General features: G+C 40.5%; 3 protein-coding genes across 8 annotated transcripts in view; 1 reads left to right on the top strand and 2 right to left on the bottom strand.

Moving 5' to 3' along the window:
• Positions 1-9860, top strand: part of apoltp (apolipoprotein lipid transfer particle homolog) — a 34537-nt gene extending 24677 nt beyond the window's left edge. Inside the window, exons 53-73 of the mRNA XM_023414791.2 lie at positions 186-323; positions 477-639; positions 835-950; positions 1203-1343; positions 2035-2148; positions 2296-2412; positions 2505-2663; positions 2808-2969; positions 3428-3590; positions 3685-3872; positions 3955-4047; positions 4157-4361; positions 4845-5032; positions 5583-5680; positions 6199-6383; positions 6866-7056; positions 7297-7465; positions 7550-7659; positions 7779-7886; positions 8418-8544; positions 8715-9860. Coding sequence (XP_023270559.2) covers positions 186-323; positions 477-639; positions 835-950; positions 1203-1343; positions 2035-2148; positions 2296-2412; positions 2505-2663; positions 2808-2969; positions 3428-3590; positions 3685-3872; positions 3955-4047; positions 4157-4361; positions 4845-5032; positions 5583-5680; positions 6199-6383; positions 6866-7056; positions 7297-7465; positions 7550-7659; positions 7779-7886; positions 8418-8544; positions 8715-8725 — 2946 coding nt within the window. The 3' untranslated portion in view covers positions 8726-9860. The remainder of the gene's footprint in view (positions 1-185; positions 324-476; positions 640-834; positions 951-1202; positions 1344-2034; positions 2149-2295; positions 2413-2504; positions 2664-2807; positions 2970-3427; positions 3591-3684; positions 3873-3954; positions 4048-4156; positions 4362-4844; positions 5033-5582; positions 5681-6198; positions 6384-6865; positions 7057-7296; positions 7466-7549; positions 7660-7778; positions 7887-8417; positions 8545-8714) is intronic.
• LOC111661281 (V-type proton ATPase subunit d 1-like) lies at positions 9102-15882 on the bottom strand. 6 transcript variants are annotated; one of them, XM_087176186.1, is made up of 9 exons: positions 15796-15882; positions 13273-13386; positions 12452-12623; positions 11890-12068; positions 10858-10937; positions 10535-10612; positions 10265-10441; positions 10079-10156; positions 9102-9365 (listed from the first exon to the last, which is right to left on the bottom strand). In XM_087176186.1, the coding sequence occupies exons 2-9, from the start codon at positions 13334-13336 to the stop codon at positions 9192-9194; spliced, it is 1002 nt and encodes a 333-aa protein (XP_087032312.1). In that variant the 5' UTR covers positions 13337-13386; positions 15796-15882; the 3' UTR covers positions 9102-9191. The 6 variants fall into 6 exon arrangements, with proteins under 6 accessions (XP_087032312.1, XP_087032311.1, XP_087032314.1 ...); XM_087176185.1 differs by lacking the exon at positions 15796-15882 and adding an exon at positions 15651-15789; XM_087176189.1 differs by lacking the exon at positions 15796-15882 and adding an exon at positions 15651-15789 and having other exon boundaries at positions 9250-9388.
• A 1377-nt stretch (positions 15883-17259) lies between these two features.
• Positions 17260-25578, bottom strand: asip2b (agouti signaling protein, nonagouti homolog (mouse) 2b). The gene is made up of 4 exons (XM_087176190.1): positions 25497-25578; positions 25248-25361; positions 18790-18863; positions 17260-18197 (listed from the first exon to the last, which is right to left on the bottom strand). The coding sequence occupies exons 2-4, from the start codon at positions 25348-25350 to the stop codon at positions 18030-18032; spliced, it is 345 nt and encodes a 114-aa protein (XP_087032316.1). The 5' UTR covers positions 25351-25361; positions 25497-25578; the 3' UTR covers positions 17260-18029.
• Positions 25579-26777: the final 1199 nt, after the last annotated feature.

The raw sequence follows: 26777 nt of genomic DNA, 5'->3' as shown, positions 1-26777 counted from the left end.
TATTGTTTAGAACTGTTATTTTAACAACTTGTTTAACTATTTACATCATATCTTGCTGATGGCTACTTTAACTTATGGCTATCTTTATCTTTTATTGAACTAAATTATTCTCTTTAACTTTATTGGGAATTGACATGTTTTAATCCCTTACTACTTTGGCATGACATGTCACCATCCCTCTCCAGCTGAATCAGTCTCAGTCCAGTGTGTCGGGCTTGTTGGAGGTGTTGTCAGGCAGGAGGAGGCTGTGGGCTCTGGGGGAACTGGCAGCCATCGAGAGCGGATACAGACAGGCTCTGGAGCTCAAACACTCGTACCCACAGGTATTTCTTGGCAACATTGCTCCGTAATTCTCTTGTCAACAAACAAAAATTGACATGTTCTCTCCTCTGCCGTACCCACCGGTACAGTAGATTTCCTCTGATCCTTGACCAAACTTTAATAGACATTTTTGTCCGTCCACACCCTGACCATAGCTGAAGCCGCTCCCCAGGACAGTAGCAGTGAGGACAGTGTATGAAGCCAGGAGCTGGAGCTACCAAGTTCAACATGGAGCTGTGTGGGGCAATCAGGAGTTCAGCCTGTCTGGTCTTTACTCTGCTCCTCCAGCACTGGAGATGGGGAACCAGACCCTGAAGGGTAAACCACTGCAGACCAACTCTGCAGAGCCACACAACAATCACTGAGACAATGTTTGTTCTTTTCCATCACATCTTTTGATGGTAACAGGGCTAAAAACAAAAAACAGACAAAACATGAAGTCGTTGCTACTAACCACCTCAGATATGAGCCGGCCACAGATTGTTGATGTCTTAAATTTGTCCTTGATCTTAGTTGAGATCAGCTGCGTTCCTCGCTGGACCGGTTTGGAGGTGACACTGGAGCGTTCCCTACAGGGCCGACTAGACAGTTTATCACTGGGCTGGACGAGGCATGGACGACTGGAGCAGGTCAGACTGTACAAAGTGTGTCATGACCCTGAAAACCTAAATGTTGTTGCTCACGAGCGGAGGTTGCTGCTGGGATGTTAGTGACTTTTCAACAGTAGAAACGCAGCTGCAATGATTTAAATACCCAGACTCTTTCATGCAAACACACCTTTAGCCTGTTTATGAAAAATCACAGAGTGTTTTTTAAATGGCAAGTGTTTGGATTTTTGTTTTGCTCTCTGTGGACATGAAGTGTGTGTTGTTCATCTGAAGGTCAGAGCTCTCAGCTCCTGGAGTCGGTCGGAGGAGATGAACGAGACCAGGCTGGAGCTGAAACAGCCGTTCTCCTCCGCACTCAGCCGCCTGTCCCTTCACACACACAGCTCACACAGGGAACAACACAGCAGCCACCAGGTACATGAGGATGTTTGCACTTTTATTTTTTACCCCAGCACGTCACTTAACCGAGAAATGGAGCTCAGCACTTGAAACAGCCGCCACAGTTTTGTATAAAGATGATCTATTGTGACTCTGATTCTATTAACTCAAGTGGAGCAGGTCACTGTGTCTCTTCTAATATTAAAACCTCTTTGTCAAACAAAGTTCCTCAGTACAAGCCAATACAACCTAAATGTAGTCTTTAAGTATTCAATATTTGGAACATTTTATACATCTGCTCACTGTAATACGATATTAGTTACCATGCATAATGTTGTTTACTTAAATTAAACTACATTGTAATGTGTAATTTAAGTACTTAGTGAAACGTCACATTGTTTTACTTAGAAATACATTTAAATGATGAATAAATGTCAGTCACTCAATCAATGATCCATTGCCCTTTGATAGACAGTGAGTGCAGATCCACTCACAAAAAAGAGCTTCATACTTTTGCCTCTTTAGGAGTAAAAAATATCCCTGACGTGCGTGGTGCTTATCACCTCACCTGTCCACCATTTAAAATGTTTTATCTAATGGATCAGGACAACAGACAAAGATGATAATTAAATTCAAGGATATTAGAGGGAAATTAATAAATATGTGAATTATTTGTTGAGTTTAACTATGTGTTTTAGTTTTTGATCTTTTTTTTCTGTGCATGCAGACCCATCTGTCATGGGACAGTACCGTCCCCGTCAATGTCTCCCTCAGCCTGAACAAACAGTGGCAGACCAACTCCAGCAGGGGGCAGGCATGTGCTCTGTTCTCCACACAGCAGGTTGGTGGATCCCTACACTTCCACAACTCTTGGTGGATGCTAATGGACATTTATGCATAGTATGCAATTATGGATCATCAAAACTTCTTGATATTTTTTGTGTGTGTGTGTGTGTGTGTGTGTGTGTGCGTGTGTGTGCGTGTGTAGATGGCAGTGTCCTCTGTTAAAGGTTGTGTGTCAGTAGGTCAGGAGGGAAACTCATATTCACAAAATGCAGAATTGAGATGGGACAACAGGAGCGTCAAGCAAGGCATGAAGTACCAGGTGCGCCGCTTCAAAGTGGATGAACATGTCTGATAGTGAATGGCTGGTGTTTTGAAAATAGTCTCAGTTTTGTGTGTCTGTGTTGTTTCCAGAAGGGTCCGCGGGGAATGCACAGCCTTCAGGTTAATGTTGGGTTGGACAAAGTGTCTCCTGCACCCTGTCCCTCACACACAATGCTGGTCAAAGTCCAAACCAACTTCAGGGATAATTTGGAGCACACGGTGCTGCTGGGCCTCTGCCCCCCCCAGCCCGTGAGTCCACACACATTCATGAAACCTGATAATGTGTAGTTACAATGAGTGATGGATCTGGCTGCTTGTCTTAATGCATTCTGGGAAAGTTTCCAACTTGAAAGAGAGATTTGAACATCACGTGTGTCTCTGTGCGTATCTCAGACTCTCTCGTGGTCAGGATCCCACAGAGTGAACTCAGGAGAGGAGCTGTTTCACACACAGTCTCGCCTGTCTGTGACAGGACACCCGTTCCACTGCAGCCTCACCCTCGCCCTCACCAACTCCTCCACTGCTCAGGGAACCAACGTGTCTCTGTTCTCTGAGGTAAACAACTGGAACAACTAGAATCATCTACAATAATGTGTCTCCATAACATTGGTCAAACAGGGAACATCATGTCACTCCTCTTTTATTGGATACAATGCCTTTATTACATTGCTGCTCTCACTTCATTGTGATATAATACTCTGTGTTTGTGGATTTCTTTCTTTGGGAGGACTGATTTAAGTTTTAAGCCTGGTGAGTGAGGATGTTTTTGTGAAGACATTTTAGTGTATTTTCCCTTCTTCAAAGGTGAATGTTAGGATTATGTTAGGGCAGGGATTCGGGATGTGCATGTGGTTAATTTAAAGGAACAGTTTGACATTTTGGGGAAAAATATGCTTGTTTGCTTTCTCGCTGAGCGGTAGCAGAGAGTGTCGATCCCAGCAAAGAAATGCTTATTTTTTTTGGCTGGGAATGACTTTATACATTTCATAAAAACGAGTGTATACACGTCACAGTCTCGGATAGGGAACTGGAGCGTGGAAGTGGGGGGCAGTGCGCTGTCTTGGCCCCGGGGCTCTGGTCTCCAGGTGCAGGCCAGACTGGACCGCAGAGAAAGGATGTGGCTGAACGGGACGATAGAGGGACGATGTCTTCAGACCACAGCAGGTTATGCGAACGGTAAATACAAAATACTAGAATATAATCATTTTTGCAAAAACACCAAAAAACAAGAAGACTATGATTATGAAGAATTCATCCGTTTCACGTCCAGGTCCAGGCGTCTGTGAGGACCTCACTGTGGTGGCGTGTGCGGGAACAAATCGCAGTTTGATGCTGGATGTGCAGAAAAGAGACAGCAGCAGCATATCTGCCACTTTGGGCAGCGTGTCTGTGGGAACGGCCAATCAGAGGCTGACGCTGACAGCAAGTGGCTGTTTGGAGAGTCTAACTGCAGTTGAGGTATCAGCAATGTAAACAAGGAGCTACAGTAGCTACAGTGCAGTATGACGCCTCTAAATCCTGTATCTTGTTGTTTTCACAGACACGGATTCTCTACCTGAGCTCTCGGATACGGAATAAACTGCTGCAGAGAATCAAGACGTTACAGCATCTCCTCACTGAATTCAGACGACAGGTAACCACAACAAAACACAACAACTGTAGGATTAACTTCCTGTCAACAAATGCATGTGGTGTGCAGTTTTCATTGCGGTGACTGTCTCTCTTCACGACATCCTCTTCAGTCCAGAGACAGTGAGCTGCTCCAGGAGCTGAGCGCTGTGCCCCTTCATGTTTCCCAGCAAGTCGAGGCTCTGCTGGGGCAAAGAGACAGAGGTCTGTTGGCTCCGTGGCAGAACAGCCCCCTCCGTCGCACCGTGACCGACAGCCTGCCGCGCCTCCTGAGTCTGCTGCAGCACGCCTCGCTGCTGGGACAACAGGAGCTGAGGCGTGAGTTAAGGAGGTCCACGTTTGGTGCTGTTGAAAAATATATTTATTGTACAGACAAGTACATTAAAGTACAGCAGCTGCAATGCAGTGATGACGTACTGTAGATGTGCGTTCACAGTGAATGTAGTTGCTGTGAATATAGACATATTCAGGGCAGTACAGCTGATCCCTGCCTTTCCTCACAGGCACGAATCCAATTCTGTGAATCATAAAGTAATCCTCTTTTCCTTTACTTGGTTATCTGAGGCATGAAAAACATCTCACATCATTCATTGTCTTTTTTTCTCACATGATCACGGAATGTTTGTGTTGCCAGGATCCACCGACCTGTCCTCACTTTTTTTTTTTTTGTAACCTTAGTGACGTAAAAGAAAGAAAAAAAAAACGATTTATTGCTGTTGTTCATTTTCAGTCTCTCTGGATGCCTGAAGTCTTTAAAAGCACAAGTCAAACCCTGACGTTGTTCTGTGCTCTGGGCTTCAGGGCCCCTGGCCACTCTGGCAGGTGTGTACCAGGACGTGAACGGCCAGAGGCTGGAGGCGCTGTGGAGGGAGGCGGTCTCGTTGTGGACTGGCAGGCTGGTGGAGGTCCTGCCTGCTCTGCTGGGGAACCCTCAGCTGAGACCGCTGGCTCAGGCCGGCGTCGCCACACTCAGCGTTGCCCTGGATGTGGTGAGCAACCTGCACAATGGTGTCTTAAGTTTTATATCGATATTAGTCATTTCTGTTTGGGTCATTTAGATCATTTTGTGGATATTTGTTAGAGTGTGTGCACGTCTGATTCTGTGTCAGATTCTGTGAACATTCACACACGTATCCCACTTACTGTGTTATTAGACCATCCTGATTATCTGTTGTTACATCGTGGTTTGTGATATGAGTTCGTATCCTGGATCTAAGAAACACGGACGTCCTCGAAACAGGATACTGTTGCATTTAAACACCTTATCCAGGTTTCTGCCATGTTTGCTGGTGCGTCATCAACTCAAATTATGTGGTAAAAGTCACTAAAACAGAAAATAATGATGAACTTGTAAAATATAATTATATCTGGCAGAGTGGAGGGAGAAGCAAAATGTTGAGGTAACTTAATGTTAGAATCTTAACATTAGTGCAGGTTGAATTTAATCATAACCCAAATATGGGATAAACTTAAAATACTTAAATGCATGTACACGTTGTGATGACTGTGTGTTAAATGCTGATGTTTTGTGTGAATCAGGCAGGACAGCATACCTACCACTGGGTAGAGACCAGGTTGGCCACGGTTCTGTCTGGACTCAGGAAACAACTGGCCTCTGTCTACAAATTCTCCCCCAGGTATCGTGCATGTCTGAGACTTACATGAAGAAAAGCGTCCTACACCCGTCCTCTCATAAAATGATTTCAACAGGTCAGACAGGGGGATAAATTCCTCATTATGTTGTAGTATGACAATCACACCCAGGAAGACCTAATGGCAAAAAAAATGCCTGGGTAAAAACTGAGACAAATTTGGTTTAAATGTTTGTTGTAGATGTATAGGTCACATAACTGTTATTTCAGTGACGTTACTTCAGTTTGAAGTTGACTCTAACTAAACTGATATATAATCATTCAGAGGCTCCTGAAACAAAAGTTACAAAACTAAATTTAGGCCTGTTGATTAAGTCGTCTGTAAGTTACTAAAATAGTCCTAACTGTGCAACAGTCAACAAGCGATGCAGAGATATTTATATATAGATATTCATTTGTTTGCATTTGTTGTTAAATTACAAAATGTTGAGGCAGAGCAAAACAGATGTAAGAAAAAGATCCTACGTCAGATATTTTGAGCAGAATCTTCTCGGTTTTTTCAGCGAGTGCTCAGTGGCGGTGTCGGTGCCGCTGCCTCCGCTCCCCCGCTCGAAGGTGGCCGAGGCCGGACTGGTGGAGATCCTCCTGGAGGAGTGGCTCCTGAGGCCCCTGCAGACCCTCGCCTCCATCAGACCCACTGCTGAACTTTACCGCCTGAAGAGGAAGATCATGGACAGCCCGTTCAGACGTAAAAAACAAACTCACACTCGTGTTTTTCAACAATATACACATAAGATATTTGACATGTCCATTATTTCCTGAAAACTTTCTGGGAAGATTCATGAAAAGTCATTCGGTTCCAATTACTGGGAAAATATTATAATAACTTCAGTTATTTAGAATTAGTCAGAGCTTAGTTTAGTTGTGCTGAGTTCATAAGCAATTATTGACTTCCAGAGGAATTGGCTGTGTACTGAATAAAAGACAGTTTCACTTTTCACTTTGATTGGAATAATTAACTCCTTGTGACTTATTAATCAATTATAACAATTAAACAATGTTTAAAATTTGGACCAAATCTGGGAAACTTCCTAGAAATTAATCAGTAAATTACAAACCTGTGTTACCCAGGCTTCATTAAAAACCTGCTGTCTTAAATTTCTAACATGCAAATGATGCATTTAAAGTCCCTTTAAGTTCTCTCTCTTCATTTTTGTCTCTCTCTAAAAGACCGAGCTCTGCTGGTTGCGGATCAGTTTGTAGTGACGTTTGATGGCCACCTGTACGAGCTTCCAGGCTCATGTCCGCTGCTGCTCGCCCAGGACGTCAGCGCCGACCCTTCATTCACGCTGCTGCTCGGTTCAGGCTTCCTCCTGATGGAAATGAATGACAGCACCATCAACATTCAGCACAGTGGACAGGTATATGCTAATGCTGCTGAGAAAACTTGGTTCAGTAAATACCAAAAACATGAAATATGAGAGCTGAATGTTGGAGTCTCCAGCTATCTGGTATTTTGAAATGTGTCTTTGATTTCCTGCATGTGTGAGAAAAACTATTCTGGGGTTTTAACAGGTTTATCTCAAGTTGTTCGATTTTTTATTTTATTTTACAAGAGGATTTAAAGGAAAACATTTAATAAAAAGATGTTTGTGTCACAGGTGAAAGCCAACTGCAACGACGCTGTAACACACACATTTCACAGTGACAGTGGAGTGGCTGTCAGAAGAGGGTCAAACATTGTGCAGGTGTCCAATCAGAATGGAGTATCAGTATCATGTGACCTGTCGATTGAGGTGTGCAGCTTCACCCTGGATGGATGGTTACATGGTAGGAGAGCTATGTCTGTACCAGTATTACAAATACAAAGAAACAGGTCCGACTCTGGTACATGTACATGTTATTTTTCCACAGGCACGTCCACTGGTCTGTTAGGGACTAACGACAATGAAGCGGGGAACGATTTTCCATTGCCTGGTGGATCTCAGGCTGAAAACCTGGACAGATTTTTCTACAGCTGGCAGGTAGGAGAAGTTAGAGGAGAAACTCCAGATTCTTGCATCTCTAAAAATGTCGGCACATTCATATTTGATGGAGCTCCGTTGACGTGAAAGTCTCCAGTTCTCATCTTGTGTGTCTTCAGATGAAACCGGAGTGTATCAGGCTGCCAGCTACTGCAGCCACAAGCCCTGTGAGCTGTGACTATCTGTTCTCTTCCCCTGATTCTCCACTGAGTTCCTGTTTCAGGGTGGTGAGTAGAACAACACAGCTGACATGCATGAGCAATTTCGTACCTAGAATGATCTGAGATTAAAGAACATGAAATCATTTGTGGCTTTGATCACTGTCTGGTGACGTAGATTGTACATTGACATAAGACACTGTGAAAACTCGTCTGGCGCCCACCACTCATCCCTGACCTTTCTTAACTTTTAATGGATTTCTTTGCCAAGATAAGACACTGTTAGAATAAACATGACCATATGCACTTTTTATCAACTTTGAGATAGATGAAGCAAAAAATTCTTCCAAACAGAAATATTGCAAAATTCCGATGAAAAGAATTTGATGTTTTAATATTATCTACTGTTGTTGGAAAGCAATATTTTTCTTTACTCTTTCTGCTGCCTGACCTGACCATGAACTTAAAGATGTGGCATGAAGGAAGCCGAGTTGAGGACTTGGTATCTGTCAGGCAAAACAAATGTCCAGTCCCATTCACGGTGCCGCTTGGGACCGATTTTGAGCTTCATGTTTAACAGCAGCGTGTCCGTGTCGTCAGGTGGATCCTGCTCAGTTCTTGTCGGTGTGTGAGTTGAGCTCCTCCGGAGCCCCCTGCAGATTAGCATCGGCTTTTGTTCATCTCTGCCAGCAGAATTACATATCACTGGAGGTCCCCTACCAGTGCTGTAAGTAAGACCATCACACAACCAGGATGTGCATGACTGGACCCCTGCTGGGTCAAGCAGGCAATACTATAACACTGCTGTCATGGTGTGGCAGATGTTTTACATTTCTTAGTGCGAAAAAAAAAGGATTTGACCTATTTTTAACTTCTTGCTTTTCTTTTTTGTTTCAGTGAAAGTATGAAGGAAGGACGAGCTTTTGAAAAGCAGAGATGAGTGATGTACGACCCTGTTAGCTGCTAAAACAGACACATTTACACTCTCATACCACTGGTTGTACTACATTAATTATATGCATACATTTTTTATTACATTTTGTACCCTATTGTATAGTAATACAATATTATACCTCTGGTAATGTACACTTTGTTTTGCAGTAATGTGAATGTGGACATACTAACTATAGCAAGTATTAATTATTATTATGAATCACAAGGCCTCTGTTTTGTATTTTCTGTGGTCTGTAGTGCAAACACTGAAGATATTTGTGACTGACTTTAGTGCAACCACAGTAACTAATCCTCACAACCAAACTTTGACCATAAAGAGATCAACAAATATTTTTATACAGTTTGATTAAGTGCATTTATTACATTGTTGTACACTACGTATGTGAAATATGTTTGTTTGTATTTCTCTTCATCGCTCAGTTAATTTGTTCCCTGGAAGATGGGTATGTAGTTGTGTATCTTGGACTTCTGTCTCTGTGTGACACACTCAGCGATCCAGACAATGTTGCGACTCTCCTGCTCCTTCAGTTTGATGTAGGAGTAAAATACTCCGAAGTGGAACTGCTGCAGGAAAGCAAGTGCGTTGAGCTTCACCTGAGGAAAGAGTTGAAGCCGCTCTGAGAGACAGAAACACAGCTTTATATCCATGAAGTTTACAACTGAAAGCAAGTTAAGAATGTGATTTTCCTGTATTAGCAGTAGTCAAGGTTATTGCAGGCCCTTTATTTGATAGCGGGCGTAGGAGGATACAAACATTTGAGGGGAGAGCTAGAGGCACATGGTGCATACACTCTGTCCCTGGGACAGAAGTCAAGGAAGACTCTCAACGTGAGTTAGGTAAGACATGAGATTATGTTTAGGTTTAAGTATCCACCACATGTAGGTGAGAGATATGAAATTGCCTTATTTGGGAACATAGCTGGCAAGAGGCGAGCTTGAGCCAGCCACATGAGAAACTGTGTGTTTATACACACGCCTTAAAGAGACAGCTTATGATTTGGGATGGCATTACACTAGTTGACCTGATAACGTTTGTTAGCCTGTCTCTTTGGTGTGCATCAACCTGCAATAAATACTTATCTTAACACACTGAGTGTCTCACAAGATTTTCATCACAGTCACTCTCTGATGCAGCGTCTTTGGTGAAGAAGTAGCGCTGCTCAGGGGGCGTGTTATAACCTCTTGCATTGTACACGCAACAATGGCTGAAGCTCTTGGCAAGGGTATTAAGTTAACAGATGTTAATGCTAACATTGGCTATGTAGCAAGAGTAAAACTTGCAAATAGCTCTTTTAAATTTATATTACCTCTTGTTCAAAGAATCTGTCCTCCAGAGTCTTAAGATCTGATCCCGGCTCAGGGTCATCAAAAATGATTTTATAGTCCTGCAGGGAGGTTTAGGTTAAGGTTACTCACATGTCTGACTTGAATTAAGTGCAGCAACAATAAAAGAGCACTCATTAGGGAATCCTCAGAGATGAGCAGAGACTCACGGGATAACAGTCGGCCACAGCTTTGACCTGCTCGTGGTCCTCTGCCCTGGCCAGCAGTTGCAGGCCTTCGGGGTAAAGTTTGCCACAGGACGGATACAGAGCACTTCTATCTGCACCACTGAGATCTGTCCCGAAAGAGTTCACCGTGATGATGAAGGCCCGCCTGTCTGCCTCAAACTGCAGCACACACATGGGGCATTTTCAGCAAAAACAAATCTTTAACTTTATCGGAAACATGATGACTTCACGCAGCGGAAACTGTGACAGTACCTCCAGGACAGGACACATGATATCCTTTGTGGCACCATCGATGTTCTTGCAGAAAGAGTGAAAAGACTCTAAATAAGCCTTTAAAAAAAAACACATAAAAAACTCACTTAAAGGTGGGACCATATATCATGAACCACATAATGCATCTGCTGGCGGGTGAGAACTTTGACCTCCGTCACAAATAGCAACTTAAACTTTTAGTACACATTGTAAAATTTGTCTTCAAGGGTTGTCAAACATGACTAATAAAACCCTACACACACACACACACACACACACACGGTTAGTTATAGTAGTCTGGTCTTAAATCACCCAGTAGTCACCTTATACAATTTGTTTCTCAGGATCTCAGCCTCCATTTCATCCAGGTTGGACTCAGATACAGCATCCTGGAAAAACTGAGCTACAAAACAACACAGTGGTCATCAGTTTGATCGGTAGCCTGTATCATATGCTACTTTTTTATTTACAGTAGTAGAACTTCAATATGGAAGCCAATTTCTGACAACAAAAGAAAAAAAAACAGGTGAAAAGTTAGAGATGATAAAAATATAAATGGTAATTCAAAATTATGACTAACTAAAGGCCTGGTTACACCAGCTGTTCAAGCAGCTTTGCAGAAAATTTCACTGCGAAATCAATTTCAATGGAATAGATACGGTTAGTGGATTTGAACATGTGGGCAAAGTAAATTTCAGTTCAATTGTAATGAACTCTGACCTGCAAATTCACATGATTTACACAAAGCGGTCTTTTCACTGCTGACCATTGGGAGAACAGGGTCCAAAACGGAGAAAGCTAGCACAGTTTGTTAGCTGTGTTGCTAACAGAGTTATCATGCTCGTTAGCTCAGAGAACGATTTTCCTATTTCAGTGACTCTTTACTTAATGAAACGGGGCACAGAGAACAGGATGCCAGGAGGAGAGTGAACAGGACAGAAGAAAGCAAAGGAACTTGGACAGCTTGATACTGACTTGTGCTAACTCAACTGGCTAGCATGTTTAGCGGTTACCTCGCCATTTACGGTAGTTTACGAACGAGGCCTATTATGTCACCAAAGAAGAACATATTTTGTGAAAACACACTGATGAATTCGTGTCACCTTCTAGTGTGACCAGATGTGAAGTCAGAATTATGACATTGAAATTATAATCATAATCATTTTTAATTCTTTCAAAGCACAAATTGGCTTCCATATTTCCACATCTCCAATCTGTTCCCACTGTAAAATGGTGATGGTTTATCTCCACTGACTCACAACAACTCTGTGACTGAAAGCGTATTTAATACTTAAATCAATACTTCATATATTTTATCACCTTTGGGAATAAAACTGATCATTTAAAGAGTCTACCTAGCGGTGTGTCCACCAGGATGGCCGAATACAGTTCAGTTGGGGTGCGAGCGATGCCCACCGCTGCCATTTGGTCGAAAGCTCCCAGTGGGTGACAGCGCGGGAGGAGCTCTGCCACATCTCTCTGTTTCAGGGCCCCGGTGATCAGCATCACCACATTGTCGATCATGTAGCTGTAGCTATGGCAACACAGAGAACACAGTAAACGGAAGTACCTTTATTTGTCTGCGTGGCATTTTCTGTTATGCAGCCCTCTTAATAGAGACACATTTGCTTTCTGATACACCTTTATTTTTAGAGATTATGAAACTGGGAGCATGTTCAGTTGGTTTAGTGATAATTGTTTTCTCTCAATTTCATGGCCTTGAGTGCTTTTCATCGGCCTCAAGATAATGCTATTCAGAACAGTATAAAAAGGAGCATCATCAAAACTGATCTACCTAAACCAGAGAATAGTGGATGGATAGAAAACCACAGGACATAAATAAGTAATGTGCTTATTTGCTTTCTCCTGTGACCTTGGTATTATTCATGACGAACCACATGCAGTGTTAAAGCATACGTTATATAGTCGAGGAAGGTGGAGAGCGGAGGCAGGGCGTTGGAGCGCAGGCAGCTGAATTCAGTCACCAGGTTCTCCCTCAGCTTGTTGTCCACCAGAGACACAGTCAGGTCGTCTTCGGACGAGGACAGCAGTTTACCGTAGTCTGTGCTCTGCAGGTGCAGCTTCATGTCTGAGGAGAGGAGAGGAAAGGTGGAAGTACCTGAGGGTTTTGTGCTGGACTTCTCTTTTTGTTCTGCTCGACTTATGTTCAGATCACAACTAATTCTGCCCTAAAATCTGTTTTTCCACAGCGGCTTCCTGTCAGGTTGCAGTTACAAATCAGGAGGAGATGAATCATAATACACAGTAATACACACATGGCTATTTTTGACCTTAGATCAACTTGTTAAATAACATACAGCTGATGTCATCAATCATCAGTCAATTATATATACAAACACATGTGGTGTAGAGTATGTTTTTCAGAAGACTCCTCCCAAAAACGTGAGTCTCTGTGTGGACATACTAAAATGACTGCTGTGTGGGAGTATAAGGTATCTTAAACATATTGAAAACTAACATCTCATTGCTCTTTCTCTCTCTCTCAGAAAGGAATGCCTGCCTGGAAAGAAAATTCAGACATGCTCCTTGATAAATGAGATCCATATGAAGAAACTGGGTAGATAAGGTGCTCCCTGTCAGCACTCAACTTTTGAGACACTCAAACACATATGCACAAGAATCTTGAAAAAGAAAAAAAAGGCATAGTTAAAGAGTATTTGTATATTACATTCCTGGGGAAGTTTAATTCAAATGCATCCAAAGCACAATTTTCTTACCTTCGAGTGTGTCGCACTGGGCCAGATTGTTATAGTCAATCTGAGTCAGAATTCCAGCCTTCATCCCTCGAACCAGACCCTCCAGATACCCATGATCCACGTTGAAACTGAGCTCTGCCATGATGCCAAATGACTTGTTAAAAAGCCAGGCTGCTGTTTAAGTGATGTTTAGATGTTTCTCTTTGGGGTTTTTTCTTAAAGCAACTTCTGTATTATTCCCCACTGACTAACATTCATGCAGTTATTTTCCCTTCCTCTTTGACACCAAGAAATTCCATAGCTGTCCTAAAAGCGTTTGCTGTCTCACTTCCTGCTCTTGAATATGTCAGTCTGTCTATACAGTTAAATTGCTTACATTTTTTTAGTGTACGCAGAGTAAGACGTATCTCTTTTCAAAACGCTGCGTGACTGTTATATAAATGAAAGACCATGATGCTCTTTGGCTGGACATTATGCAGGAGAAAAGGGAATTAAGCTAAATAAACACGCACACAAATCAGCTTCCATCCTCGAGCGCGCACAGTGATTATTTTCAATCAGTCAGCCTCACGCTGTTTGCTAATGTGAGAGTGAATCTGTGTTTAATCAGGCAGCAGAAGACACATCAGATGGTTTGAGGAGGAAGCAGATAACAAGTTTGCCATGTTCCTATCAGACCTCCATATCATACCTTTCCACATATCCTCCTCGCCACATGCATGTTTTTCATTTAAACTTCCCATATTTTGAAGTTTAAAATTTATAGATATATTTATAGATATATTTGTGATTTACTTTTACATTTCTCTCTCACGCTTCTATCTCTCTGGAGCTCTAGCAAGAAGAAGGCGTTTGGTGTTGTTGGTCACTGAGCCTCTCTTCTGATTGGCTGACTGTTTTCTGAGTGACACCAGGTCATGAAAACCACAGGTAACAGTTCGTAGTCTACTGTAGCCTCATTTTAAGGCACAGTTACAGGCTGTTTACATTTCCCCGTGGACTGAGCGCGTTGATACTTTCAGTCTTTATATAGAACCTAGATCTGCTTTACATTCTCAAAACACATGGAAATCTCACCGTCTACAATATGTGTTCAGCCCCATGAACTTTGATGCAGCTCCTTCATGTTCATTGCTTTAGAGGACATACTGTAACTGCGCAATGCAAAATAAACACACATGTGATGATGATTTATGAAATGGATTATCGATCAAATGGTAGCAGCTCATCAGATGTGACTCTCTGCACCTTCCATTAGAAGAGGAGCAGACAGTGTTCCAGACAAGGTAATACACCAATTGCAACGCAGATTATCTGGATAAGATTTAAGAGATGCAAAACTTGGAATTCACTCAGGCTGCATCAACATGTGTCTATGCATGTTTCTTTTGGATACACACTTGGCCCCCCTCCACATGTGCTTAATGTTCATCATCTCTCTGCTTTCCACAAAATCATCCCGGAAATACAAAGCAGGTTTAGTCCCTGTTTATCCTCTAGATAGCTGCCAGCAAACCTTTTCAAAATAACTACTTCTTCTCTTGTTTTGTTTTGATCCTGTGTCTCATATTTCCCAAATGAAGCAGGGTTTCCTTCCATAAATCCACATATTAGTAATGCTACATTTAAGTGTTGTGGCAGACAGGGTAAAATGACCCATCACTATGGTTACCAGCAGAGGAAAACCTTTTTTCAACTTGAAATTTGATGACTTTTCCCCAACATTAGAAAAACTAACACACCGCATAAACTCCCTCTCCCATAATACTACATATATTTCATTTTTACTGTTCTTTTTTTTGGTGACAAGATTGATCTTGACAAAAGTGAAATACTATCCCTTTAATGAGTTTCCCCTTAGGTGGTCACCCAGTGGGCTCACATACCTAGAGATTATTGGACAAGGATTATGTAATTTATGTAAACTCAACCAGTTGAGTTTGTTGCAGAGTGGAGGGTGACTTGTATAAGTGGATGAGCCTCCTTCTTATTTCATTAGGCTAAATTAATAATTTTTTATTTCTCCACTGGATAAAACTGATCAGATAAATCCCCAAATTACCCTTGATTATTGAAAAGAAGGATTGTCAGATGGGTTATTACTGTTATGTTATAGTATTGTTTGGCAGCACAAGCTAGATTCTTGGTTCATTTGCTCCCCAACCTAAATGTCAGAGATGAGTGAGAACTGTTTGATATTTTATATAAAGGTGATAGTCAATCAGAACTATTAACCCTTTCATTGTTCACCTTTTTTTAAATACTTACATTTAAGAAATTTTATAAGGGTTAACCTTGGAGAACAGTGAAAACACACACACTGAACATCTTTTTCAGGACGGTCAAACAACGGTTCTAACGTCTTTCAACTTTCTCTAAGGTTTTTGAAGACGTGTTACCTTTTCCATCCTCCCACCACACGTCCATGAACGTTCCTCCTGTCAATCACCTGTTTTCACTTGTAATCACCTATAGCTTCCCCTCCCACTCACACACCTGTTCCCAGTCGCCTCAATATCCCAGTCACTATTCAAACCAACCTACCTCGCTCTTCGTAGGATCATCGGTTTTTGTTTTTGTTCACAGTACCTAGTGTTTGCTTTGAGTTTTTTTTTCCCCCCTTGTTTTGCTGGACTTTGGATGTCTGCCTTTGGAGGCCTCCGATTCTGCCCCCTGTCTGTCTGTATTTAGGTTTTCTCTTTGCCTGTGCTGTTTCTAGCAAACTACAAGGTTTTGGCAGGGATCTGTGATGCTTTATCCAGAATTCATGGAGTTACTTTCCCAGGATCCCGATGCCTTTTGGGCAACCGTTCAAAATATTTGTGGCTCTCAGAAGTGAACAATTGCATACCTCTGGAAAAGATAACTTGCTCACTGAGGACTTAGATAAATCTTTTAAAATATAGCAGCCTTTTATCAACTACATGGAAAATCTCCCATCTCACATGATTGAGTGATTGCTGGCATGGTCTCTCTATTGTGGTTAAAGCTGTGTCTTATTTTATTGTCAATTTATTTTTGTAATACAGTTTGCTTCTGTCTCAGTAGCTGTGCAGTTTGTACACTAAATGAAAAACCAAAACAAAAGCTACAAAGGGAGATTAAAAATAGATTAATTTAACTCCCATTTTAGAAAAAAATGTGTTTCTCACTTTTTCAAGTATTCTATGTTTTGATAATCGTGAGTCAAGACCTGCAAGAGGTGTAAGAGGTTGGAAACTGGTAGGTGGAATATTTAAGATATGGGTGGTCTGTGACGGAGAAAAACCAGGGGATGTGGTTTGTGCTTGGTGTGACAGATGGACTAAAGGTCACACTATCATGTGTGACAATTTCTTCACCTCTGATGAACCTCTTTTTAGAGGAATACCTCCCTGGCTGGCACCTTTTGTAGACTACAACCACAACAGGGGAGGCGTGGACAGCCTACAGCTGCAGGAGGACGACTGTCCACTGTGGTCGTCTTCCATAGCATTGCATAGGAGATACCAATTCTGCAAAAAAATACCACATGCTGCACACGAGTGAAATGACATCTGTTTTTTGTATGTGTTTTGTTTCTTATTTTATTCTTATTTATTGTTGTTTTTTTAAGGTTCAAAATGGGGAAAGTATTTTACAGTTGAATTCCTTATCGTACAGTGTATAATACATATCACAGTTGCCACTGTTTCCTTCAATGAAATACATTCAAAACTACTTTTCTGCTACATACCTCTTACAAAAAAATGAATGTTTACACCCATGCAGGACCTTTAGCAATAACAATAAAGCTCTACACTGGTTAAATGCAGTCTCTCTGCAACTATTCAAAGTGTATCATGAATGACAGGTTATTTGTTCATGGGGGTTTAAAATTCAATTAAGCTGCTTTATTTGAGGGGTTTAGTGAAGGCGGGTGATTTTCAACCCTTGGGACAAGGCGAGTACAGTTTAGACTGCAAACGGATTTAGGAGATTTCCACTTAAAAACAAATATGTAAGGAAAAGAACAAAACAAGCATGATATAGGCTTACAGTGTATTTATTCTATAGCAAAAATATAAACTAACTTTACTCATAAATCCACACATTAATAATTGGTAATTCCTCATTTGGAATCCCAGATCATCTCTTCTCCAAGGAATGGTTTACAAAGGAACAGAAATCTGTTTGTTTTTGGGGGTTTTTTTAACCGTTAATGTTCCAATGTAAATCCATTTATTAGCGTCCAAACACGTTTAACATGACAGGAGAAGCAGAAATGAAAGATATTCAAAAGCAGCAATAGTGCGGAAAATACCGGAGGAACAACACACAGTTAACATGTCATTGTATACATACATGAAAAGCAGATGTCACTCATCCTTTTGTTATACTGACATACTTTATGTTGTGTATTTGGATATTCTGGAAACACTTCTGTGGGTACTTTCTTTTTCACATTCATGTATCGGATGACTGAGGACAAAAAAGCACTGTCTGTCATCACATGGCTTCATTCTCTCATTCACATCTGTCCTTCCTTCACAGAAGTGTGGAAACCATTGACAATGGAAAGAAATTTCACTTTTCACCCCAGACTGGTTCATGGTTTTCCAAATACTTCTATTTCACACTGAACTGAGACAATGTTCTCTCAACTACACCTACGCTGTAAAAGGCCAGAGATCAGCATGTGTGAATGCTGCTGTGTGTATATGCTTATCACTGTATTTATCCAGGTGCCGGGGTGTGTTTGTGTGTGTGCGTGCGTGCTTGTGTGTGTGTGTGTGTGTGTGTGTGTGTGTGTGCTCCATTTATGTCTTCTTTAAGCACAGGTGGTTCATCCTCCAGCAATGACAAATGGTGTTGAAGAGCCGACAGCGGCAGGAGGCGCAGGGGTCGCAGCACGGCACGCGAGAGGAGCAGTTCTCCATCAGGCGGCCGCAGCGACGCGCAGGACTCATAAGATCTGTCTTGTGTTTCTGAAACAACACCAACAAACACAGTAGTTACAGGAAATTTCTCACAACAAAATGGAAAAGGAAGTAAAAACTCTTTTGACTCGTTGCTGAAGAAAAGCACCGTTTAAACAGAAAGAGCTAAACTTTAAAGCGGCTCTAATCTCAATTTTTAAATACACAATGGGTCAAATTATAATGTGTAATGTGGAAGGGGTTGCTCATAGTGAAGAGCCCACAAACAAATCACCCAACCTTTCAGTTCCCATAAGCTCTACAGAGAGTTTTAGCCTTTTTTCAGCTCATTGTTTTGGTTTTACGTCCTGCAACTTCAATGTTTTGGTTTACTCACCGCCTAGCTGGTGAGCATAGTGAAGCATTTAGCTGCTAAAGAGCCAGATATTGCCCTTAAGAGTTACTAGAGACCAAAACTGAGATTAAACAGAGTGCAGACTGCAAATACAGGTGTCAGATCTGTTGCGGACTTCAAACATAGCCTTTTTCTCACACCTTTCATTTCAAGGCTTCAGAATCGCACCTTACTGAAACATGAATGAAAATACAGCGGCCTTATATGTTGTACAAAGGCAGTTTAAGAAGAACAAAGAAAACTTACAGGAATGTGACTTTCCTGTGATGGAGAAATCTTTCGCCGTGCAAATAGCGGTCTGGTCTTTGCTTGGCTCCAAACTAGAGTTGGAAATAATAGAAGAATCGTTGTTTTTTCTTAATAAACATGTTCCTTTTTATTACAATGATCTCTGTGCTTTTTTTCAGTGCAGGTCAATCCAGTTTCTCTGGCCAGGAATAAAACCCCTAACTACAGTCTCTGGAGACCTATATTCTTATTTCACATGATGGGGAAACAACAATGCAACTTCTGCTTTAGTTTCCCCTCTTTGTTCTATCAGGTCAACTCTAGATTGTGAACAGGTTCTCAGAAGAGAAGTGAACACACAATAAATGCTATAAGACTTAATCACAGATGGGTGTTCTGGGTCTGCCCAGGGACATCTTCCAGTCAGACAGTGGATTGCCAGCTAATTACTGGTGGAAAACTATCCCATACACATTAGCAGACACTTGATTTTGGTAGAGGTGCAGTAGATGCACATTTTCCTACAAACTAGGCAAGAAAATGCAGCCCTAAGTACTTGACGATTTAGGTGCCCCTCCATGTAGAGGCCTTATTCAGAGAGAACAATTACTCGTCGTCAGGTGGGTTTGAAAGGCCTCCTCTCAGAAGGAACTTAAGAGTCTGTGCTTTCATGGTTTCCAGGAAAGAAATGTTTCCAAATGTTTTGGTTATCTCCATCCTTATGCAACTACTGGAAAGAGTTTTCACTTAATCAAATATTACTAGAGAAACAGTTGCACTAAATGTGTTTACTGTTTTCTTTTGGGTCCCTTCATCCTCCCTTTCTGCATCATTTGTCACCCTTTTGGCCTGACAACTGGAAGCCTACATCTCCTTCCTCTCATCTTTTCTGGATAACAGACAGTCTTTGTTTTCTTTAGGAGGAATTGGGCTCACATTAAAGGGCTTGTCTAATAGGTTTTTCACTATGTTAAAAGGTTTAAATTTCCACTTGATAGCTCTGCTGTTTCAGTTTGGGATGATGTTTTGTAGGACTGTAAAATTCTTTTAACACAACTTTCTACTGACATACATTTTTTTAAGCGATATTCATGGCCTATCACTCTATCGATGACAATGTCAGTCTGTTGGTTGATTGGTCTTCCACTTTTGGACTGAAATAATTCTGCAACTACGATTGCCATTACATTCGACATCTCCAGAGGATGAATGCTGCTGTCCTTGGTGATCCTCTGACTTGTCGTCTTGCGCCACCATGTGTTGGGGTATTTGCTGAAAAGACTTTCATCTCCCACGATTGTTATGTCACCTAACAATAAACCGTAATTATGGGTCGTAATAAGCTGCTCACACAAATTAACTAGAGGGTCTGAAATTGTATTAAATTCTAATTTGTTCAATCCATCATCCTGAACTTTACTTTGTGTTCGGTACTAATCAGCAAATTTTAGCAAGCTAAACTAAATTGATGAACATGATAAACATTAGCATGTTAGCATTGTCATTGGGAGCAGGTTAGCATGCTTATGTTAGCATTTGGCTCAATGCACTATTGAGAATGAGTAGCTAGCCTCACAGAGTGGCTAGCATGGCTGTATACTCTTAGCTTAGCGCTATTATTTTTCTCTATTGTTTGTGTATGTGATGTTTGTGGTGTCGTTCTGTTCTTATCTTATGACTGCATACTTAAAAGTTCTGCATTTCCTTTTGTGTTGTTGTGAAACTAACAAAAATGTGCTTTTTCCAACTACTCAGATGTAGATTTATTGGACTTTAATTGATAATCAACTGGTAATACTATGATAATTGATGAAGTTCATTCTTGACTTTGAGAGAAAAAATGACTGAAAGCCAACTTAATAGCTTTTTCCAGAACTTTTGCTCACATCTCACAGTCTTCTTTAGCGGACAGAATTTGGTCAGTTGACATCACGTGACCCGAAAGTAGAACTTCCATCAGACAAATTCACAAATGAATGTAACTGAATTTCCCTTCTTAGGTCATCTGATTTTAATTGTGCTACTCCTTCCTCTAACAAACACGATAGTAAGTTAATCAAATGGTCATGGTATTTGTCTTTTTAAATAGATTTTACGATGAACAGTTGACTCATTGATTTATTTTCCTTCACTGTAGTGAAGTAGAAGCATTTCATGGATCTCTAGCTTGAACTGAAGATTGAAAATGATCATGCTAAGCATTTGTTTTGTTTTGTACATCCAACAGTGTCAAACAGCACCAAGAACATTATGTGGAACACACTCAGGTGTCTGTAGCCAACGATGCTATTTGCATCCGGGGTGGATATTCAGTTTGGCTATTTACACCTGAGTGTATATAGCACAACAGAAATAAGCACCCAGGAGTCTGTAGCCAACAATGCTATTCACACCTGGGGTGGATATTCAATGCAGCTATTTACACCCATGTTCTAGGCTCTCCTTGACCGCGTGGCAAAGTTCTGGCAAAGCCTTTCTAATGCATGGTTAACGTTGTGAAAGGGTCTGTTTTAACTAAAACAATGATCTTTTTTCCGAAAGTAGTTTTGTTACCTAAACCAAAATGCGACTAAAAACCGAGTACAATAAATTTAACTAAATTAATTAACCATGCCAAATGTGCACAGGTGATTTATTATGATGTTTGCTTTGAAACGTGTTGGTATGTTCTCATAAGCAATGGAGCTGACCAATATGTCCAAGGCTGTTGGCAGTGTGATATTTTTTTAGACAGAAATAGTAGCTATGAATGTCAGTGTTCCAGTGGAAACCAAAATGATTTGCCTCCAAATCTCTGGCCTAGATCTTCTTTGGATCATCACCAAAACATAGTTCATCAAAGTCAAACACTCACCTCTGACATTGGCATCTTTAAGACCCTCACCCTTATACCTCAATGTGTCTTTTACAACCTAGATGCTGCACGAGTCCACAGAGGCAACAAATCAAAAATCCTCCTCCTTGGCTCTGATCATTTTCCTTCTGCCTCGTGATCGATGGCTGTTACACCTACTCTTCCAATCCAGCTCAAGATCTTGGGGCTAATCTTTGGCCAGATGTGTACAATTTATCTGTTACAGTGCAGAAAATACCTTCACTCAACCTGGGGATGTTTGAGGCCTCTTCTCCTGCTGATGCTGAGGCCTTCATCCACACTTTGATCTTCCACTTTAAGATATCTCTACTTTTCTACTTGAAATGCAACATTTTCTGTGGAACCACCATCTGTCTTCTCAACAAATTATAATGAAACACTTGTGCTTTTTCCCTCAGGTCCTCCCTGTGTTTACACCTTAAAAGCTTCCCTCACTGCATCTTCTGAATTGACATTAATAGATGGATTGGTTTTCTGTCAACCTGAATTGTGTTTTGTGTACTCCTTCTGTATCTTTGAAAAGGTCCCACCAGGAAAGTAAAAGCTGAATCAAACAGTCTGAGATTCAAACTTGCTTAATAACACCTCATAGTCTTGTTTTAGTGATCTATTATGGGTGACCAGGCATTACTGTTGGTTTTGGTCAGAAGTGTGCTCTGTTGCACTTGTATTGACATCCTCATTGTACTTATACATCACTACGGCAACTTAAAGCTGCTCGAATAAATATTTTCATCCTATCAATGGGTATGTAAAGTGAAAGGAGTGTAGTTTGTAGTGACAAATCCACCAGACTATGCAGTTCTCTTAAAGCTCTGCAGAGATTTTTCAACAGCTTATTTTTTTTATTTTATGGACACAACAATACTGTTTTGGGTCACTGCTTATTATAGCGAAACAAAAAAACTAGAGCTAGAGCCTCGTGGTTGTAAAACTCCACCAAACAGCCAATTTGCAGGAAATATGGTTACAATCTCCCCTTCCTGAGTTAGTGTGTTGAATAATGGCCAGAAGAGTTTTTGCAGAACATTATTATGTCACAATGACCTTTTGACCATTTGGATATTAAATCTCATCACTTAATTTTATTCTTATAGACATTTGAGTTAAATTGTGCCATTATTAGTGTATGAATTTGTGAGTTATGGCTAAAAACATGTTTTGTGAGGTCACAGTGACCTTGACCTTTGACCACCGAAATCTAATCCGTTCATCTTTGTGTCAAATTTGAACAAATTCCCCCAAGACATTACGGAGATAACCCATTGACGAGAATGGGACGGACAGATGAACAACCTGAAAACATAATGCACCAACCCTGTCTGTTAGGAGGCATAAGAATCTGATAAACTCACTGAATGCTACCTGTCGAGCGCCAAACATCAGACAGACAAAGTTAGTTTGTAGCTGGAGAACTCAGTGGAGCATTGAACAGCTAAAGAGACAGTTGTTGGTGGAGACAAGAGACAGAGCTACAGCGAGAGTGAATATGGGACTTACATTCATTCGAGTGGCCAGAAACAGACCTTAAAATAAATGTGGTAACACTTTATTTTAAGGTCTGCCTGCAGAGAGTTTACACAGTATTTGAAAACATTTCAAGAGGTTATTAGTTGAGATTCAACAATTCAGATGAACCTAACACTAACACTAACTGAATATGTTGAACATTAGAAAGTTCAACAAAGATTAGTAAGAAGTTACAAATACTGTGTAAACTCTCTGTAGATGGATTCCTTTGATGAAGAGGAATACGACAATAATAGGGATCCATTTAAAAATGGGTAAGTATATATATTTTACAAAAACTTTGTTTTGCAATATCACAGTAATAGTACACTTTGTCTGTAATTGTGACCATATTGCCTATATGTTGCTTCTGTGCACAACTAGCTAAATTAATTCGTGTATCAATAGTCAGGAACTTTGTTTTACAAAAGTGACCGATCATTATTAATAAAAGATGGAAAGAAAGATTTTATACTAACTCAAAATTACTGGTAATCTCTGTTACTCTGTAGTGAGTAGTGAAATGGAAGACAGCGTATCCCCACCCCCCACATTCCTCTTTAGTTCGTGTGAGGGGCGTCTGGGGGAAGAGAGGACAAAGGCAGTGAGAACTTTCTTTCAATTAACTTAATTTCTATTTTAATTTTTCTACAGAGATGTTTCACAGCTTCCCAGGCCGAGTGAACCCCATGCAGCAGCTCTCAAGCAGCCACACATGGAAATATGGAAATATTGTAAATGATGTTTCTGTTATATATATATATATATGTGTGTGTGTGTGTGTGTATTTATAAAATTTCATTTTAGACATTTATTATAGGTCTATCTACTATTTTATTGATATTTTCCACTACCTTTGTGAACCTACCACTTTGGTAAACCCATTTTCAAGCGCTAAAATATTAAATCCACATGAGTAAACATATTTTAACAAGAGATTTGATGAATTTTAAAAAATGGACTTGAACTTTTCAGTTTTAGGGCCAAATAATCTCTTTACAACTGCGTTTAAAAGTTGAATTTAAGAAGATATGTAAAAACTGAGAAAATGCTCAGAACAAAAACAAATGATTTCCCCATCTTCATATTGGGCGACAGGTCTTTAGATCCACAATCACAAAATCTAAGTTGTTGAAGTTTCTGACTGTTAAAGGTTTGTTTACATTAACCAGGATTTTTAGCAGTTAAACAGGCTTACTATACAATAAAATGTGTTTTTCTATTATTAAGACAAACTCCGTACACTTGTAATTTCTATGGTCATTAATGATGGATTGGGCCTTTAAGTGTGACACACAGCACATTTCAACTGTCAATTCTTTCATCAAGGTCAACTTTTGAAATGGTATGAAACATAATTTGCCTCACATGTTTCAGCTGTCATAAGATTTGCTTCAAAACATTTGTTTCAAAGAAAAAAGAAAGAAAATCATACCAGATATAAGAGCATTGGTTTAATATGATCATATGTATAGTGACAATGTTTCAAACAGAAGACATTGGATTTTGCAAATGTTTTAAAAAATGTAAATTATCTTTATCATAGTAAGATTCTCCTGACTCCTGCTGTGATCAAACCCCTACAGATATTTATACAACCTGCAATAAAAGATGGGAACCATAAACATACAGTATTCCCAACCTTAAGTGTTGATAAATTGAGTTTGACAAGATTAATCGCATTCATAAATGTTTGGGGAATGTTGGACAGATTCATAATCATATTCCAATATATAGGCCTTTATTATTAATTTTGATTTTCATAATAATCCTCTTAAATACAAACTGAAAAATGAGCAGGTATGAGCCACCTCTGTCTCTCCTCCCGTTAATTGCATTTACTACTTTGTGCAACAAGCCCGTGGATTCTCTGGTTAATTAAAGACGTACATTGTATAAGGGCAATATGAGACACGCACAATCCACATCAGTCTGTAATAACTAGGCTACATAATAATTTCTTATCCAGTCAATCTGTTATAAGCTGCACCATTTCTCTCACGATGTAGAGGCTCGCGTCAAAATGAAATCAGCTTGAATGTGTTAGAGAGAGAGAGAGAGAGAGAGAGAGAGAGAGAGAGAGAGACCTCACCTGTATCATTGTCAGTCCTCCTCACATCTTTCTTTGTGTCCTCTGCCCAGGACAGCGGGAAGACGAGCAGGAAGAAGCACAGTAAGTGTTTGCCAGTGATCATAATGATGAGATCTGTTGATGACACGGTTGAAAAGCAGAAGAAGAAAAGAAAGAAAACATCAGTCTCACATTTATTAAAATAAAATCCAGGACTATCAGGTGCAATGGTAAAACAAACAAAAAAAAATCCATGAATCCATGACTCACGTAGTTCAGCTCCTGTAAGTCTTCACTTCAGTTGCTTCAAGTTTCCTTCTGGCTGTAAGGAGGCGCCACTGCTTCCAACACAGGGAGGCTGACGAACCACAAAGACCGAAACGCGCCGCCCCCACATGACGGGCGCGAGACACGGCAGGAGGTGATGCTTGTGCTTCGCGAACGATGGTTGCCCTGGCAACAGACAACAAATCACACTGGTGGGTGGTAGATTAGGCTACTTTGTGACAGAACATAGTAATGGCAGACACCTTGATTGATTTCTGTTTTGTTTTTTTAAGTCGTTACGTCATGGGAAAGAATAAAGACAGCACATAACCATGGTTAAATGTATCTGAAGCCATTTAATACACGGATTTGTGGACATCATTAAGAATAGATCCAGTGCTAATGTTGTGTGTTTTCCTACTGTGACAGATCAAACTGTCTCCCATGAAAAATGGCCAATCTTACTGAATAGCCATTTTGTCTTGCTGCAAAAAACAGCTCAAATGTCTCCATTGAACTGTCAGGCTGGACTGAGCTGTGAGTTTCTTGTGGAGCTTGTGGATCTGAATAAACTATCAAAACCAGGACTGTCTGATGCAGCTTTGGAGCAGCTTCTAACCCCCAACCTAACCCTTAACCCAAGTACAATAGTCTATAGTAGAGTCACTACATGCGTCATTTTGTAGCTTTTTTAAACAACAGTTTTTCAAATGATTGTTTAACAGCTCACAGATGAACTGTCCAACACACTGTGGAAATTTTCTCAGGCCTGTACCATATTTTCCTTGTAAATTCGCTTCTTTATTATTTTTCTCTGATGCTGATGACAAGGCAGATCGTATTCAAGTTAATATATACATATTGTTTAATATGTAAGCTATTGTATGTCCAACACTGTCAACAAAAACAGGAGGCAGGATAAAATATTTGGGAGCAAAAAGTTTTTTCTTACTGGAAACTTTCTGACAGTAAATAAAAATATAGGAATAAATAACAAGGATGGATTTTCATCATCTTCATATATAATACAGTTTAGAACAGAGTTAGTGTGTTTTTGAAGACCCAAATGAAATTTCTTCAATAGTTTAAGACCCTCTTTGTCTTAAATTAAGAAATCAGATCCATGTTTACAATCTGAATAGTATTGATGCCATAGTTGTGTCAGGCCTGGACTTGAAAGAGGACTCAGATGCAGAGTAACAATTTGGCAGACTTTATTTATCTATTCCAACCTCAAGAGAGAGAGGGACGAAATAAAAACAGCATGAAAATTATGCTAAAAAC

Source organism: Seriola lalandi, unplaced genomic scaffold (assembly GCF_002814215.2).
Source record: "Seriola lalandi dorsalis isolate HSWRI2012SDOR001 ecotype SW California unplaced genomic scaffold, Sedor1 jcf7180002054542, whole genome shotgun sequence".
Lineage (NCBI taxonomy): Eukaryota > Metazoa > Chordata > Actinopteri > Carangiformes > Carangidae > Seriola > Seriola lalandi.
Note: the sequence above shows the minus strand (reverse complement) of the source record. Positions and strands in the feature narration are given on the sequence as shown.